This window comes from Leptodactylus fuscus, chromosome 3 (genome assembly GCF_031893055.1).
Source record: "Leptodactylus fuscus isolate aLepFus1 chromosome 3, aLepFus1.hap2, whole genome shotgun sequence".
Lineage (NCBI taxonomy): Eukaryota > Metazoa > Chordata > Amphibia > Anura > Leptodactylidae > Leptodactylus > Leptodactylus fuscus.
In genome coordinates this window covers 233,179,496-233,198,796 of record NC_134267.1, presented here as the reverse complement: position 1 = coordinate 233,198,796, position 19,301 = coordinate 233,179,496, and the positions used below count along the sequence as shown (strand labels likewise).

Sequence of the window (19,301 nt, the reverse complement as noted above, 5' to 3'; positions counted from 1 at the left end):
ACTCCTACCAGAGTATAATACTGATTTGTGGGTGGTGAACCCAAAAAATTTAAGGTTCAGCTGAATCCAATTTTTTTTTTTTTTTTAAAAAAAAACCAACTGCTATGGACCTGTTCACTTATCTCTACACATGACGGATGATCCAAATAGGAGATATCAAGATGATTTACAATATTTCTTTACCTCCTTATTTTAAATACATTGGAGTCATAAAAATCTAAATCGCGCAAAATCTCGATACAACAGTTCCAACCCGCAGGACATCAAATAGTTCTGCATTGACATGATAATGATAACGCCATTTTAAAGTATGCCTGGTTTTCGAGCTTGATGGCAACAGGTATTTTGGGGACGCCAAGATTAAGCCTAAAAATAACTAAGTAGCAACATTAATGAAGCCTCCTTAGAACCTATCCGATAGAGCGTGATTGTAGATTGCATGCTGATGAAAATTGCTCCTGTACCAAAAATGGCTTCTATAACAGGAACTACCAGCGTGGCATTGCGACATTATACAGAAAATCACAACCACAGTCAACAAAAAATCGCATCACTCCTCAAGTCCGTCCCATGCATAATAAACAACCGTTCCACCGATCGGCTCCATCGAGTGTATAAAAAGGAAACTCGCTGGAGATCATGTCTTATAGCACGTAAGAAGTAACTAGGAAATTACTAAGGAACTGGCCTGAAGTTTGTATGTTCATAGCACCAGAAAATGTGTTGTAGAACAGGCTGCGTTCCGAAATGAGCTTTGTATCTTACAGGTAAGGATTTTCAGACCTCAGGTAGGTTAAAGAAGATCTCCCACAATTGATGTAACTTGTAGCAAAAGTAATCATACTGTTGGCTGTATTTGTGAGTTATATCCTCCCCTCTGGTCCTTAGCTGGTCATGTGACTAGTAACAAGACTCTCCAACTGAAGTCATTTCCCCTTTTCATTACGATGAGGCTCAGGTCAAGGCTCTGATAGAAATGAATAGAGGAACTTACTTCCATAGCTACATAGTAGATGAGGTTGGATGAAGACATCAGTCCATCAAGTCCAACCTATAACCCTACAATCCCCTACGGTGTTGATCCAGGGGATCCAGAGTCCATTGTACATTGTCTTGTATACCACTCCGTCCAATGCTTGGCATTGTGCTTGGTGATATAAGGCTGCTCGGCCATGGAAACCCATTTCCGAGGCTCCCGACGGGCACCATTTTTTGACAAAGGAGGTTTGGATTCTGCAGTTGTTGCGTTACCAGATTGATGGCAGCTTTTCTGCACTATGTTCATCAAAACTAAATGGTCCCCAACTCAGGGCCATGAGTTATTACAGATCTTTCCAGATTTCAATAATACCAGTCACAGGTGATGGAGGAATATCTAGACGGGAAGACATTTCAGGAAGTGACTTGTAGCATTGCTCCTCTTACAGACCACGCTGGATCTGTACGACTGTGTCTGAAGGAACGGTACATAGTTACATAGTAGATGAGGTTGGATGAAGACATCAGTCCATCAAGTCCAACCTATAACCCTACAATCCCCTACAATGTTGATCCAGGGGAAGGCAAACTCCCCCCCCCATGACATGAGATGATGTATCGGATGGAGAGTCCTTTTCTGGTCACATGACACAGCAAATAACTCACATACATTAAGACATCAGTAAGATGACGATCTTCACTACAATTTGCATCACGTTCATTTTTATTCGCACAGAAAATCAAAAATTGTATATGGGGTTGAACCAGAGGTGTCACAAGTTTTACTGCAAAAATGGCTGAAGCATCTCAAAGACCTTGTTTTACTCAACAATTTGTAAGAAATCTTTTCATTTTATGTCCGTTTTTCATCATGGTCCAAATTTTTTTGCAAATTCATTTTTTAAAGGGAACCCATCACATTGTCCCTGCTGTTCAATCAACAGCCATTATACTTGAGGGCAGGAGTAGCTGAGCATATTCATATAGAATTTAGTAGGTATTATCCAGGACTATGATACTAAACCCCACTTCCTCTTCACAGGAAGTGACATCACATCCTATTCAGATGAGCTGTTGCATGGCCATGTGACCAACAAATGTGATGTCACTTCCTATGACGAGGAAGTGGAGTTCCATATTATAGTCCTGGGTATCCCTATTTAACCTCCCCTATTCTGAGCTGTATAACTGCTATTGTTGTTACCTATAGAACATACGGAAGCAGCCTTGATTTATATAGGTCTTATTAAATTTGATACTTGCTCCAGCAATTATTTAGTATAAAAACACAAGAACTTCCCAGTAGGCCTGGACAGTACGTAACATCCACATCTCTATGGACTCAAGTCTAATGACCAAGGACAGTACGTAATGTCCACATCTCTATGGACCAATACCCATTACCAATATCTAGTCAATAGGTATAGATTTCACATAGGCTTAAAGTGTAAACATTTATATATATTTTTTGTCATAAATCCATAGTGGAGGTGAATATAACAAACTTTGTAAAATACCTTATTAAAGAAAAGTGTCTGTTTCTTAACTTATTTGCATTCTTCTACCACCGATCAAATCTGTACAATAGATGTCTACGGAGAGGGGAAGGGGGAGGAGGAGAGCACTATAGAGAGACGGTTTCCTTTCACAACACAACTGGGTTATCAGGATTACTAGCCAGCTTTCTCCTGTTGTAGACTGCCTGATATCTCTCTCTTCCTTCTTCTCTACCGTCCCCTCCCCTCTAGGGTTGAGCGATCGGGATCGGAATAGATTGATCGGCGATCAAGCAAATTTCAGGGATCCACTGGAAAATGATCAGAAATCGGTTATTGAAATCTCAAGATCGGCTCAACCCTAAAAGTGACTTTTTCCATAGAGAAGCATTGACTAGGGTTGAGCGATCTGGAAAGATCACATTGCGATCGGCAATCGAGCAGATTTCACGATGGGGATCGGCTGGAAAATGTTCTGTAATCAGATTTTAAAATCGATCCTGAAATCTCAAGATTGGCTCAACCCCACTCCTCTCTCCATAGACTTCATTGTAAATGGAGTCAAGAGAGATATGAAGTAAAGTCAGATCTAAGGCACAGACACTTCACCGGCCCTATGGATTCATAAAAAATGAATAAAGGTCTACGGACACTTTAATGTAAAAAAAGCCTATTCCCTATTCTGCTGAAAAATGCTGAAGAAACTGGTTTAACAGCAGCTGATGCAGAACTTCTTCCAAAGAATGTCCCGTTTACAGCATTAGCACCACACCAGAGACCGCGACAGTATGGACAACGATTGACCTTTACGTCAATGACAAATTCTGCTTTGTGTTACGGCTGAGCCTATAGGCGACATCAGGATTAGGATGACAGTAAATCGCCCGTAACCATAAAACAACAAAGAAGTAGCCATCATATAATATCATATTTCCAAAATGAAATTTTTGAATATTTCATTTTTGTAGTCTGCAGAGCAACTTTTCCCTTAAAAAAAAAAAAAAAAAGATCACTCAACGGAAACCTAACAGATCCCAATATAAGTTTTGATTTACTGCAGTTTGTGATGTTTATTGTTTATTTCACCCTCGGCTCCTATCACATGACCCCCAAAGAGACCCCTCTACCACCTCCACCAATTCTAGTTCTAGCTCCATTGATTTTGACACAGGATTATTTCTCTAGATCCCACCATTCCTGAGCAATCACTGCACTTAGGTTTGTTTACTGTCAAGTGGGCGGTTCTGGCCCAGATTAGGCAACGGGGTTGTGCTTTAAAGCTTTACACTGTCCACCTCTAATTGGAAAGTGTCAATCACACCCCCTTGCCTGATCCTACCTGAGACATCCTACTTGACCATAGAGAGTCTAATAAGCATATCAGGCACTGAAACAAGCTCAGGAATGGCGGGGGCTAGGAATGGCACCTATTAAAAGACAAATAACTGGTGTAAGTGGTGTCAAATCCTCTTTAAGCTAGCCATACACCTTCAATAGATGGCGGGTGAATTCTTCCAACCTTACACCCCACTACACATGCATGCTCAACTTGGGCAAGCATACATAAGTCCTCTGTGCCGAGACTCAGCCATTGTCAAAAATCTCCTGCAAGAACCAAAGATTAGGCATATTGTAGTCCAGCATGTCTGACCCTTCTTTTCCACCAATATCTGCCCTTTGGAGTGAATAGGCACACCCCCACATGCACTTGGTGGTTAGACATTCGAGTTTGGTCCACATTCACCGAATGCGTGGTCAACTTCAGGCTCGCTCCTCTAAGAGTCGTATTAACTTTTAATGGCAAGTGGTCTGCAAAGCGATTCTTGCCTTGCTAAAAAGTGGAACACCCAATGGAAACCGGACACACCCCGGACACACCCCATTATAATTCAATGGGTCCATCTGAATCTGTTTTACTTATCAAAGGAAACACATGAGCAGAGCCTTGAAGGAAAAAAAGATATTGCAAGAAAATAAAAAACAACACTGGGAAGGAAGAAATGTATACGTCATATACACCCATTACAGGAACTGTCTAGGCAAATCTGAGATACCCTTATGTGGGGTGTTTGAGAAGGGGGAGCATGACAAGTAATCTCTCTTAGGCCGGGGCCCCACCGGCCGGAAATGCCGCAATTTGCCCGTGGTGGAGATGCCGTGGGAAAAATTGCACCATTTTACAGTACTTGCAAAGTGGATGGGATTCATGTCCACTTTGCGGTAAAAACCGCAAGCGCTGCGGATCGTTCCATGGGGCATTAGGCCGGGGTCACACTGAGTTTTTTGGTCAGGATTTAGAGGCCGTATCCACCTCAAAATCCTGACCAAAAAGACGTCTCCCATTGAAATCAATGAGAGCCGGTTAGTTCTTTTTTTCTGGGAGTGGTTTGTTCCGGCTCACGGAAAAAAGAACGGACATGCTCATTCTTCAGGCCTCGCAAATCCGCCTGAAGACACTCCCTCCTCCCGACTAGGCCCATTCATTTGGGCCTAATCCGAGCGGAGTGCGCGACTGCAACCTGAGACGGCCTCCAAAAAACCCCGTGTGCACCCGGCCTTAGCTTTACAAGGTATTTTAGTCCTTGTGTCATGCACCTCCCCTTCAGGCCATGCAGTAGGTATACCAAATTATTGGCTTTGCCTGTGACCCCTCCTTAAAGGCGGTCTGTCACCAGAACCCAGGATATCCACCCAGCATGTCAGACCGTGAATCAGTGTTTTCCTCTTGTGAATTGGGGACTCCATTGCTTAGATTTTGCTGATTTTCTCAATATGCAAATGAACTTTTTTAGAGCAATAAGGGTGTTACCATTGCTCCAAAGAGATAAGCGGAAACTCCCTCATTGCTCCAAAGAACAGATTGACAAAAACAGCGATATTTCGGCAATGGAAGCTCCGATTCACAAGGAGAAGACACTGTGTGGTTCAGGTGACCCTAATCTGTCTATCTGCAGGGCTGGGTTGATATGTCAATGACAAACTCTTTAAGGAATCATAGTAAAATGCACAGGCATCATCTAAAAGACTTGTGTCACTTGACTACATGAATAGTGACAATATTGTGACAGCCACACAAACTGCGCTCAGCATACACCAATACTCATTAACATACTGAAATTTAAATATTACGCAAAAAAATTAAAAATTAAGTTGAGTTTGTAGATCTGCACGAAATAAAATGTTGATTTTTTTTATTGTATTGTTTTCAATTAATGGGTATGTCTAACACGTGATTTATCCCTTATTTTTGAGGTTTTTTTTGTTAAAAATTACAGAAAAATATTTTCCTATCATTTTTACAAAAAATGGAAAAAGAAAAACACAACAGGAACCTCACATGTTAACATACCCATAAAATTAACCATAAAGGGGTTTTTTGGGGGACGCTATAATTGATGGTCCATCCTTAGGATAAGCCATCCACATCAGGTTGGGGGTCGGTGGTCAGTCGGGGTCCAAACCTCAGTATTCTTGCTCATCAGGATTGGAAGGGACTTGGCAACCCATTTAAAGGGATCCTATCATTGAGAATTAATTTTTTGTCCCTAACACGTCGGAATAGCCTTAAGAAAGGCTGTTCGTCTCCTACCTTTAGATGTCTTCTCCGCGCCACCGTAGAAATCCCGGTTTTCGTCGATATGCAAATGAGTTCTCTCGCAGCACTGGGGGCGGTCCCCAGTGCTCAAACAACACTGGGGTCATCCCCAATGTTGCGAAAGAACTCTCCAGCGACGCCTCCATCTTCTTCAGGAACGGCCTCTCTGTGTGTATTCTTCCGGTGCTGGCTTCAAACTTCTAGGCTTCGGGCAGAGCATACTGTGCATGCCCGCAGCCACAAAAAAAATGGCTGCTTACACAATAAGTAAGCGGCCATTTTCTTGTGGCCTGTGGGCATGCACAGACAGCTCTGCCCAAGGCCTACAAGTTTCAAAGCCTGCGCTGGAAGAAGACACAGGAAGATGAAGTTCCTGAATAAGATGGAGGCGGTGCTGGAGAGTTCTCTGGCAGCATTGGGAACACCCCCAGTGCTGCAAAAGAACTAATTTGCATACTGGCGACAACCGGTATTTCTACAGAACGGCGGCGCGGAGAAGCCATCTAAAGGTAGGAGAAGAATAGCCTTTCCTAAGGCTATTACCATGTGTTAGGGACAAAAAATTCATTCTCAATGATAGATCCCTTTAACCAACTTATCACCAGGGGTGCAGATAATCTGATCCCTAGTGAATGGACCATTGGATAGTCAATCAATTCTCGTCCTGAAAACCCTTTTCATTGAATTGTAGACTTTGTTATTTAAATTTTTTTTCTAATTGTATTGCACTGATATACTCAAAAACAGACCCTGGTGAATTTTCAAAAAAAATTTGCATGCACACAAAGACAATAGCAGACACGATATAATAGTAAAAACCATAAAATAACAAAAATTTAAGTAATGCACGTAAAATATAAATTTCCTCTTGGGATTATGGGCAATTTAATAGGAATTTAGGAAAATTTGGCTCAAAACAAAATCGTTCACTATATATATTTTTTTTTTTTGGTACACGGGCCACTTTTTTTTTTTGTGAAGCAGCCCCTGCTACAATAGGGTGACTATAGTCCCATAATCCCTTTGAGAACGAAATATGTATTTTTGTATATTTTGAACACAATTTAGTTATTCATTTTTCAAAATTTCATCTTTTGCATCCCCTTGCTGAATAACTAGGACAATAGAAGATGAGCGAATGGTATTCGAAACTGCAGTTTCGAATACCTCGCTCCATAGGAACGAATGGGAGCGGCCGGCGCTTAACCCCTCGCTCTTCGCCCGCTCCCATTCATTCCTATGGGAGCGAGACATTCGAAACTGTTTCGAATACTATTCGAATCAACTCTAGTAAAAAAAACATAAATCATAAAACAAAAATAGGTTAGAAATTCATCGAAACACACAATTTTGAACGTCTCCCTAGCTCAGCTCGACATTGGATCGAGCTGCAGAATTTTTTATGTTTTTGTTTTTTTCGGCAAGGAAAATCAAAAATATAAAACAAATTCCTTTCAACGGCACACACAGAAAAGACTAACAGTATTTACTTAAATATACTCTCTCTATATATGTCTATATATATTTATATATCTTTTATTTTATTTTTATTTTTTTGCCAAGTAGAGCGAACGTGGGAAATGATGCCTTGAAACAAGATGGCCGTTTAAAGGAGCAATACTCTAGAATGCGTCATCTAGTCTCTATTGAGGTGTGAGTTTGTGAAACGAAAATACCAGAACCAGTTTTTTTGTTTTTGTTTTCGGTAATACACCAGAAATGAATGTTTGCACATATTTGGAAAAATAAAAAATAAATAGAAATTTAAAACAAATTAAAAATAAATAAATAAATAAAAATTTGAAATTTCAAACAAAAATATATTTTCGATAAATTAAAACACAGTACTGTTTGTCAAGCTTTACGGAAAGAGATATTATCTTATAGAACTGCGGGTGAAAGTAAAAAAAAAAAATATATAAAAAAAAAAAATCTAGCAGCTGTCTCATTCATTTCCGTGATATAGACACTTTACAAAGGAGAACAATTTCACCGCAGTTCTAGAATGCACCATGTGAACGGTATTAGCCAATCACAACTGAAAGGAGTACAAAGCACCAGTAATTGTATCTCTGTTAGACGAAAATAACATAGATCAGGGGTAGGGAACGTGCGGTTCTCCAGCCGTTGCGAAACTACAACTCCCAGCATGCACACTTGCTCTGCTGTTCTTGGAACTCCCATGGAAGTGAATGGAGCTCTTGGGAGCCGAAGGTTCCCCACCCCCAAAAAAGATCGATAGAGATAAAAAGAAGTTGGATAGCACTAAAGATCACCTTAAGGCTCAGATTGAACATGAGACACCAATAGGACTTTAGTGGGTAGTCGGAACGCACCTTCGAAAGAAAAAACGGGAAATTAGAAGAAATTGAAATTTACAGTCACCAACCAAGTATTGTGCCTTTAAATTGTCTTCATTCTTTTTGCTACCATGCTGAGTTTAATTATTACTGATTTTTTTTTCTTTTTTTACTTGTGTTTAGCGTGTAACAGTTTTTTTGGTGTTCGATCAAAGGTCAACTTTTTTTTATTTATTTTTTTCATGGTTTTCTTTTTGGAAGTAAAAATGGTATTACTATGTGAATTCAGTGCAAGCAGAATACAGCTGACCATCACATAGCACCTTTCCTCGAGCCCACGTTTGCCTCGTTAACCCTTTGGCTGTTGCGGGAAAGGGTTAAGCAAGGGTGGGGGTGGGGGTGGGGTCCTCTATGTTATCCCTGGTGTGAGACGACACGTCGGGCCCGTGTTCCGTCTCGGCATCGCTCCGCACCTTGACCTCCTACGAGTAGTCAGACGGCAAAAAGGCTTCATCGCTTTCTTGAACTGAATAACCACCGGTTTTGCATTAGAGAGGTGACAGTAGTTAATGAAACTCAGCACCAAAGGGCATAAGGCAGTTGAAGGTTAGTTTGTTCTATCAGCACCAGTCCCATGAATTCTCTACACTTGGTGTATAATGTATAAAATACAGAGCGGAGACTTCTTTTCTCCACCCTGGATAGTAGCGTGGATGTTTCAATACTGTTTCTTGTGTGTAAAACACCAAAGGTTAGTCTTCGTTTTTTTTTTGTTTTTACTTACAAAACATAGAGAATATCTTTGTATACATATAGCGACCATAAATGAAGCTTGGGACAAGCTCTCTCTTTGTGTTATTTTTTTTTTTCAATGAGCTGTTTTTTTTTTTCTCGTAAACAAAAATAAGGTTCCTCTGGGTTTGGAGCATTAGAGAGAAGACTCGTACTGGAGAAGCTCGTACAAGAGAGGACCGTCTCTATATCTTATACCTACAGCTGTGGGGGTGACGTATTGAAGAATGTTGATAGTCCTTCTCAATCGTCTGTCAACGAAATGGGCATCCCAAGCTGGGTATCGTTTTCTTGGCATGTCGATCTTTATGAGGGGCCCCTCTGGGTAATAAGGGCGCCCAGATGGAGTAGATGGCACCATTGGTCTCACCTGGAAAACGGGCAAGCATGTGTCAGCTGCTAGATCGTCCTGTTGCTCCGCCACCGCTCTGGTGGGCGTTGCCTGGGCCCCCCGGTGCCCAGGGGTTTGGGGTGCCATGGGCTCAACATCAGGGGGCAAAGGAATGCCCCAGAGCAGCTCGGCGCAACAGGAGCTGGCAAATATCTTAGCTCGTGGCCCCATGGGATGCAGCACACCGTAGTAGATAAGCATGAATGCGATCCCGGCTGCGAAACTAAGAAAAACACAACACAGTGCTGGCACGACATAGGAGTCAGTTGTGTTAGGGTCTCTGTAGAGATACCATAGGAACGTCAAGGCAGCATTCTCTGTCAGAATAACAGTGTAATACGCAAACATTCTATATCGAGTCCGGCCTTCCTTGACGTTAAACCAGCAAAAAATGTACACAATTCCTACCACCATGTTGAAGAGAACCTCCTCCCATTTGGACATACAGAAGTCTGTCCCACCATGAATGATCCAGAAGGCCATGACACACCAGTGGACTACTACAAAGATCCCAAAGTAGAGCTGGAAGATTGAAGCAAAGAGGGCAAAAGATATAACTCGGGATGATATAGTGAAAAGTCGCCAGAAGAGATGAATAAGTGCCCCTCTGTAGCTCATGCTCTTCTTATCATCCCGGGAGTCCCGTAGGAGCTTGTGATAGGAGGCTAGCACCCAAGCTAGGGACATCAGGGAAGCCACAGAGGAGACACCTGTCAGAAAATAGTCAAACAATAGATAAAGGTTAATGTAATGGATTTATGCAAAATAACTCATACATTCAGCAACATTTAAAGGGGTTGTTCGGCATAGAAAACTCAATACCACTGACCCTATTAGGTCCCATGTTTAGGATAATTGTCCCATTGACCAGAGTGATTAGTGGTTACAAAGAGAATTTCCAGATTTGGAAAACCTGTCCTGTTCTGTATTACACAGACAACCCTTGATATGGCCTACCCTGTGTAGTGCTTCCTTTCTCCTGTGGTGGCGCTGCAGGGAAATCGAACATTTATAGTTTACAGCTGATCGGCAGGTGTCCCAGCAGGGGAGGACTTTATGATCAGCTTATTGTTAAGTGACCCTTCCAACAAGTAGGGATTGTACAAAGCGGAAAACCTCTTTAAGCAGCCATATTTGAGCACTGTTACTTTTTTTTGCATGTCAGACTACTCATTGTAATCCTTACACCTTTGTCGTCAAATGCCCTAAGTATACAGAGGATGAGTGTAGAAGGATGAAGAAGATGCAAGGAAAAACCGTCTGAATGGTCTGAGAACCTTTCATGGTTATTGGCTAAAACCTGAGATCGTAACGCATTCAGACATAATCGAAAATTTGTGGGTGCTAAGAACTTGACTACTTTTGTAAGTACCACTTGGTAATGGATTATCACCCAATGGTACTTACAAAATTGGTCACATTTTTAGCACCCCTGGATGTGTTCTAGACAAGGAGACCTTTACCGGTAGCATGGGTAACATTCATACACCAAAGTGGTCACCACCTACACTGATCAAAAACCTGTTTAGAAACGAGAGTTCTCTCGGGACATACTGGTTCTCCTTGTGGAGATTCAGGGAGTCTTAAGACAAGGCTTAACAGACCTACGAGCCTTAAGACAAGGCTCCCTGGGGGAAAAAGTATGGAAATTAGGCTTTATCGTGCGTCTCACCTCTCTCCGCTGACCACCAACTTACAGGACACATGCTCTGGGTCGGTGTGCATCAATCATTACAAACTTAGTTCCTAGTCTTCTGTTAAGGACATAGTTGGCATAGTTTCTCCATATTGACCTCTGCTTATGTTAGCCAACTCTGAACCTCTTTCTACCTGCTCTGAGCTCTGCCTGGATTTCCATTTTGCACAAACTCTGCCTGCCCTGACCTCACTTAGTCCACTGACTATGTCTTTTCTTGTCCCTTTGATGTTACGCATCAGCGTCTCTCTACCCACCTGGGTCACTGAAGGGCACTACTCCAACAGGTAGTAACCTGGTGGCTGAAATCCAGATCCCCTTATAAGAGTTAAAGATCTAAGTCAAATTTGTTCAGTTATGCAGTGGGCCCACACCCTCCCCTACAATTCGTTATCCTGTAAGTCAATGTTTGACCCCATAAAAGAGCCTCGAAACATGGCTGAAATCCCTAAAATGTCAAGGCAAATCCAACCAGCTAGTCATCTCCTTCATACATGATCCACACCTTGACCTGTATCCTCACCACCTCCTTAGACCACCATGAGGCTATATATCTCCATTCTTCATCTCATGTGTTTGGTAAAACTCAGCAAGGAACATTTATTCAAGGTTACAATGCCTTTAGAAATAACAAAAGCTGGCTTACGTGGTCCGATCCTACACTGGACCACATGTCAAGTAACAAGATTACCATGGGATCATTTCATCTTGTGTTGTACGACTGGAAGATGACAGCATACAGAAAGTCTCATAGATGAGAAGTCATCACTATGATAAATAGAAAGATTGGGGTCATTACATGGCAAATAAAGAATTTACGAAATTCCAAATGTGGGAAGTGCTCATTACCCCTCCACCATCACCAGCTGCCTCTAACCTACATGACGGCTGGGAAGTAAAGCCATCTATACTACGTCCTGCCGCTCCGGCTTATACGATACTATCTCTACTGCCAGTTGGAGAGCTACATAGATCTTTTTGTCCCGAATAATATGACAGTGCTTTCTTCCTATTTGTGTTCTGATGTACATTTTAGAAGTGTACACCCCACCGCTGTGAAGCGAGGAGTTACCCACACCTCATCCATTATTGCCTGCCACTCTGTTTGTCACCAGACTATCACTTTGTCACACGCCGTTCTCTACCTTCTGTCTACAGGGAACGGTGGCTGCAAGATTGAATTTTGATTTTCTACACTCGTAGGAATGTCGGCCTGTTTGTTTCCTAACAGAACAAGATGTATGGATGTAAGAAATAGGGATAAAAAAAAAACATAATAATTTCAGTTTCGTACAAAAATTTCAACGGAAAAACCCCAAAACGTTACAAATCTTCTTACTCTCAGTTTTGAATTTGGCTCTAGGGGAAGGATAGGAATTTGGTGGTAATTGGGGATGAAAAGGGTTTCACAATGAAGGTGGAGGGCCAGAGGGTCTCCACTATCTTGAAAATCTATGGAAACCTCTACGACTCACCCTACGTTCCCAGGTCAGTTTTGTTCATTCCTCCCAATACTGCATTAATGAAGAGAGGCACCGAGCCGACCTTGGTGTAGTATTTTTTGGATCAAAACGTCAGGGTAAGCAGAAACAAATGGTCGCTCACCTGGTGGGGTTGTGTAAGACACAACCACCTCTATAGTGTATCTTAGGAATGGATGGCACAGGTAAACGTGGGCGGCAGCTGGAAATACGTCTGGGAGACGTCAAGGCAACAATATTGGGGGTTGACCTTCTCACTCGAGGGGAGAACAGAAGAACCGCGCTCGCCCGGGTAAATCAACAAACTTTGTTTGCACAACGCGTTTCGAGCCTATCTTGCTTTTTCTCAAGTGCATACAGATGTGGGAAGGTTATCTGTATGCACTTGAGAAATAGCAATATAGACTTGAAACGCGTTGTGCAAACAAAGTTTGTTGATTTACCCGGGTGAGCGCGGTTCTTCTGTTCTCCCCTCGAGTGAGAAGGTGCACCCCCAATAATACTGCATTCATGTCACTGTTTTTATTGGTAGCACATACACTGCTCATCTCTGGGACCCCACATGTCGGTTAAATTTGAGACGTTGATTTTTGGTAAAGCTACCCAGCTGGAAAGGACTAGAGAGTAGGTCATGCATGTGTGTGGTTCTCTCTCGAAGACTAAGGAAGTAGCTGTCTCCATAACGCTCTGGTGGAGATGTACAAGGGTGCTCCACCTCTCCTATGTGTGGCTGCAAAAGGGTGTCAGATAGCTCCAAGTTCCATAAGTGCTCAGGGTCAGGGACCACAACCAATCTTAATCCAGCTCTGAATCAGAAGATTGCATCCACTAAGGTCATTGGTCTCCAATCTTCAGTTGCATGAAGACGCTATAACACAATGGTAAGTACAGTTGCCGATACAATGGTGCAATGCCCTGGGAGAATTAAGCATGGGTCGTATTATTTAGAAGAGATCTCATGATTGATACTCTCCACCAACCACATGGTTGTCTTTGTAACTGTATCACCCAGCATTCTCTACATGGTTAATACCAAAGTAGGCAGGAGAATGTAACTGGGGGAACACTTCAAGACAAGGGCATATTGCCTAGATGTTAGAGCACAGATAGTTTCATCTCCCAGACCCTAAGGGCTAGTTCACACGGGGGAAGAGGGGGCGGATTTTGGGGCGGAATCCACTTCAAAATCCGCCTCCTCACGATAGAGGTCTATTTAGACCGCTAGCCATCTTTTTTCCACTAGCGGTTTTTTCCACTAGCTGCCCTCTCTTGTCCGCGTCAAGACAATCCCTCCGGACTAGGCCCATTCATTTGGGCCTAATCTGGAACGGGAAGCCGCGATTGTTGGAAGCTGCGGCAGGCGCATTTTGGTCCTGATTCTGACGCGTTTCCCGTCACTAGCCCCGTGTGAACTAACCCTTCAGAAGCAAAACACCCAGCCACATTACCACCATGTTTGACTGTTGGTACAATGTTTTTATGATGTTGATATAAAAAAAATTATGCTTTTGACTCTTCAGGTCACAGAATACTAAACCAAAAAGCTTGTGCTCATGAAGGTCCTTTTGTCAAATTGGAAAGAAATTTTTAGGTTTCTTTGGTTAAAAATGGAGACCAGATTGGCCCAGATTCCTTCTAATCATAGAGCCATCCATGTTGACCTTATCTGAGACATGTTCTCCAATTCTGAGTTGTTGATGAGCAAATTGATTTATAATTAATCAATTCATTATGAATTTCCCAAAAATTTTGAATTCAAGCCGAATCCAAAAATGTTTAGACTTGATCTCCATGAGTCAGAAAAATGGCTGGCCACTGCCCTTGTGCTGTCCATGTTCCAGGCCCACTACAGCAGCTTCTAGTCTTCCAGTCCTCTTCTCCAGTGCTGGCCCACATCTTCTTGTGCAATGGTCATGTCGGGAGAGCTCATGTTTTGGCACTCTGACGTCGAAGCGTTGCATCATACATCTCCCCGCCCATGACCACTATAGCCCATCACAAGCCCCAAAAGTGATGGGGTGGGGGCCGAATGGCATCATGAATATCATTCCATTGGAGAAGAGGAGGGAGTCAAGACTGGCACCGGCTACGGCTGGGCCTAGTACTAGTAATGGTTTCCTGCCCCTTCATAGCCTGAAGAGACCCCAGAGAATAATAAGAAACTTTATAGGGCACGTTTGGTTTGGCACAAAGATTTCACTGGAATGGAGGGAATCTTGTGAGATTTGCTCATCTTTAGCTTCACTTTAAATATAACCAATATTAAGTGTATATTCACACGTGCTGCTGTTTTTGGCCGTTAGTGAAGGATTTTGTCACGATTTTCAAAAAATTTTGCAAAAACTTTTTTTTTTTTTTTTTTTTCAAAGTTGTGAATGGGGTTAATACGGATATAGCACACGGTTTATTGCAGTGTGTTAAGGCCTCAGGCACACAAATGGATTTTGTCTATGGTCTCTTGTGGGAGTCGCGGGACCAACCACCAAATATTGAACTTGCCCCTTTAGATCCCTGATAATAACGAAATCTACTAACATGGAAGTGTGTCCGCACGGTTCTTCTGTATCATTATGCAGAGTTGTAGCACCAGTTGGGGGGCGCTCTCGAGGAAGGTCTCCAGGAGGCGTAACATGTTGACATCTGCATATTCATACATCATAGCCCAATAAAACCGACGTTGATGTTCTTTTTGCCTCTGGCTCTGAATGCCCAGGTACATGGTTCGAATGTATCTAGAGAGAACAGAAGACAATTGTTACCATCGAAGAACATCAACTAATGGAGAACAATATAATACAAATTCAGACACACAGTCCAGTCATATTAATGTGACCACCGCTAATTTTTGATGTCAACGTCAAAATCGCAGAAGGCGCGTGTCCTCAGCCAACTGGGTGCACTCATCATTGTGGAAGGCACGATGAATCAACACAAGAATGCGTCTATCCTTGCGGACCATGTTCACCCCTATATGTGAAATGTTTTTACTCAGGATGATGGCATCTACTGGCAGGACAATGCGACGTGTCATAAAGCTCGCAGTGTACGTGTGTGGTTCGAGGATCACCAGAATGAGTTTACCGTACTCCCTTGGCCAGGATATTCCCTGGACTTGAACCCAATCGAGAATCTGTGGGACCACGTCGATAGGGTTGTTCGCGCCATGGATGCTCAACCATGTAAGCTAGTGCAGCTGGCCACGGCACTGGAGTCGGCATGGCTCAACATCCCAGTGACCATCATCACAACATCCCCTCTCTTCCTGCACGTCTCGCAGTGGTCCGCTCTGCCAAAGGGGGTTATTCTGGATTTTGACAGGTGGTGACATTAATGTAACTGGACTGTGTATATTTTACGATAATAGGGTACACTTCTATGGGATAAATCTCCTACAGAGCGCTGAGTCTGTTTGAAACTACCTAGAGCATCGCTCACCGATCGTGGACCCAGCATTACCCAGATAGTCTATTGAGTTGAGCGAGAATGGTGTAATACTTCATTTCTCCTGCGGTGGCACTGCAGGGAAATGAAACACTTTCTGTTAGGTCCGCCTACTGATCGCAGCCGATCACTTATGATCAGGGGGCTTTACTAACAAAACACAATTGTCCAAACCATAAAGTAAAAGATTCTCAGGTTTTATTTTCAACTTTTGCACACTTATATATAAAGTTTGAGCATTTATATTTTCCTTCCAAGTAAGTAATAGGAGAGATTTCTTAAGATTTTAAAGTGAGTTGTACTAGAGTATGTGTTACCATAATTTGTGTCAAATTTCTCAAACATCACATGATAAATTTGGCACACCTTTTAGTCTAATCCGTCTGTCCTGAAATTTTACTCTACTTTTTTCACCACCCCCGCTGCAGTAAGATTGCGACAATTTTACGCTACTTTTAAAAAAGTCACATTTGATAAATCTGGAGTACGGACAGCTTAGCCAGGCTAACCACATCTAGTTTCCTCTCCACCATTTTTGCAAAAAATTGCAAAAAACCCAATTTTGTGACATTGACCCCAAATTTAAGGAATACCGGTATGCTAATGAGGTCTCGGCAACAATGAGGGCATCCTTCTTCTTCATTTGCCTCCTCCCCTTGTCTGTCATCTTCTTTCTTCGTCATGTCTGATGCCTGCGCAGTCGGCTCTGACAGCGAGACCCTGTTAGAGCCGACTGCGCATGCTGGCCGGCGGACATATTTGCAAGGCTGCAATTGCGCGCATGCGCAGTACGCTCCTCACATCTTCGCCGAACAGAGTGTACTGCGCATGCTCAGTAAGGTCTGTACGCCTGGATGAGTTCACTCGCACGTTGGAGGGCTGTACGGACCTTACTGAGCATGCGCAGTACACTCTGTTCGGCGAAGACGTGAGGAGCGTACTGCGCATGCATGCAATTGCAGCCTTGGAAATATGGCCGCCGGCCGGCATGCGCAGTCGGCTCTAACAGGGTCTCGCTGTCAAAGCCGACTGCGCAGGCGTCAGACATGATGAAGAAAGAAGACGACAGACAAGCCCCCATTGCTGCCGAGACCTCATTAGCATACCAGTAAGTACCAGTATTTCTAAGGAATGGCGCGACGGAGACCACATCTAAAGGTAGGAGACGAATAGCCTTTCTTAAGGCTATTCCGACGTGGTAATTAGAAAAAAAGTTGCTTTAATGGTAGAATCCCTTTAAAATCCAAAAACATCCATAACAAAAAGAAATAGATACCGTATTTTTCGGACTATAAGACGCACTTTTTTCCCAAAAAATTTTGGAGGAAAATGAGAGTGCGTCTTATAGTCTGAATGTGGGTTTGCAGCATGGCCGCGCTACTGCCACCGCTGGTTTTCTTCAGCGGCAGTAGCGCGGCAATCTGCAGGCCCCGGCAGCTAAGACAGTCCCCGGCATCTGCTGTAATAGACCGGCGGATGCCGGGGAGTGTCTTAGCTGCCGGGGCCTGCAGATTGCCGCGCTACTGCCAACGCTGGTTTTCTTCAGCGGCAGGAGTGTGACAATACTGCAGGCCCCGGCAACTAAGACACTCCCCGGCATCCGCCGGTCTATTATAGCAGATGCCGGGGACTGTTTTAGCTGCCGGGGTCTGCAGATTGCCGCACTACTGCCGCTGAAGAAAACCAGCGGTGGCAGTAGCGCGGCCATGCTGCAAATCCACTCCTCCTCCGCAGGTCCCGGCAGTTAGTTAGCCCCGGGGCCGGTCCCCACCGGCCCCATACCTTTAGTGATGCAGGCTGGCTCCTGCACGGCGAGGCCGCAGGAGCCGACCTGTTCCGATGACAGCCGGGAGCCTAATGAAGGCTCCGAGGCTTGTCATAGATATACAGTCCTATGAAAAAGTTTGGGCACCCCTATTAATCTTAATCATTTTTAGTTCTAAATATTTTGGTGTTTGCAACAGCCATTTCAGTTTGATATATCTAATAACTGATGGACACAGTAATATTTCAGGATTGAAATGAGGTTTATTGTACTAACAGAAAATGTGCACTATGCAATAAACCAAAATTTGACCAGTGCAAAAGTATGGGCACCTCAACAGAAAAGTGACATTAATATTTAGTAGATTTTCCTTTTGCAAAGATAACAGCCTCTAGTCGCTTCCTGTAGCTTTTATTCAGTTCCTGGATCCTGGATGAAGTTATTTTGGACCATTCCTCTTTACAAAACAATTCAAGTTCAGTTAAGTTTGATGGTCGCCGAGCATGGACAGACCACTTCAAATCATCCCACAGATGTTCAATGATATTCAGGTCTGGGGACTGGGATGGCCATTCCAGAACATTGTAATTGTTCTTCTGCATGAATGCCTGAGGATTTGGAGCGGTGTTTTGGATCATTGTCTTGCTGACATATCCATCTCCGGCGTAACTTCAACTTCGTCACTGATTCTTGAACATTATTCTCAAGAATCTGCTGATACTGAGTGGAATCCATGTGACCCTCAACTTTAACAAGATTCCCGATGCCGGCATTGGCCACACAGCCCCAAAGCATGATGGAACCTCCACCAAATATTACAGTGGGTAGCAAGTGTTTTTCTTGGAATGCTGTTTTTTTTTGGACTCCATTCATAACGCCTTTTTGTATGACCAAACAACTCAATCTTTCATCAGTCCACAGGACCTTCTTCCAAAATGAAGCTGGCTTATCCAAATGTGCTTTTTCATACCTCAGGCGACTCTGTTTGTGGCGTGCTTGCAGAAACGGCTTCTCTCTCATTACTCAACCATACAGCTTCTCCTTGTGCAAAGTGTGCTGTATTGTTGACTGATGCACAGTGACACCATCTGCAGCAAGATGATGCTGCAGCTCTTTGGAGGTGGTCTGTGGATTGTCCTTGACTGTTCTCACCATTCTTCTTCTCTGCCTTTCTGATATTTTTCTTGGCCTGCCACTTCTGGGCTTAACAAGAACTGTCCCTGTGGTCTTCCATTTCCTTACTATGTTCCTCACAGTGGAAACTGACAGGTTAAATCTCTGAGACAACTTTTTGTATCCTTCCCCTGAACAACTATGTTGAACAATCTTTGTTTTCAGATCATTTGAGAGTTGTTTTGAGTAGCCC

At 43.2% G+C, this 19,301-nt stretch overlaps 1 protein-coding gene across 1 annotated transcript in view; it reads right to left on the bottom strand.

Moving 5' to 3' along the window:
* Positions 1-8,421: 8,421 nt before the first annotated feature.
* Positions 8,422-19,301, bottom strand: part of XKR6 (XK related 6) — a 175,791-nt gene continuing 164,911 nt past the window's right edge. Inside the window, exons 2-3 of the mRNA XM_075269308.1 lie at positions 15,265-15,461; positions 8,422-10,262 (exon numbers count right to left, since the gene is read on the bottom strand). Of these exons, the coding sequence (XP_075125409.1) occupies positions 9,298-10,262; positions 15,265-15,461 (1,162 nt within the window). The 3' untranslated portion in view covers positions 8,422-9,297. The remainder of the gene's footprint in view (positions 10,263-15,264; positions 15,462-19,301) is intronic.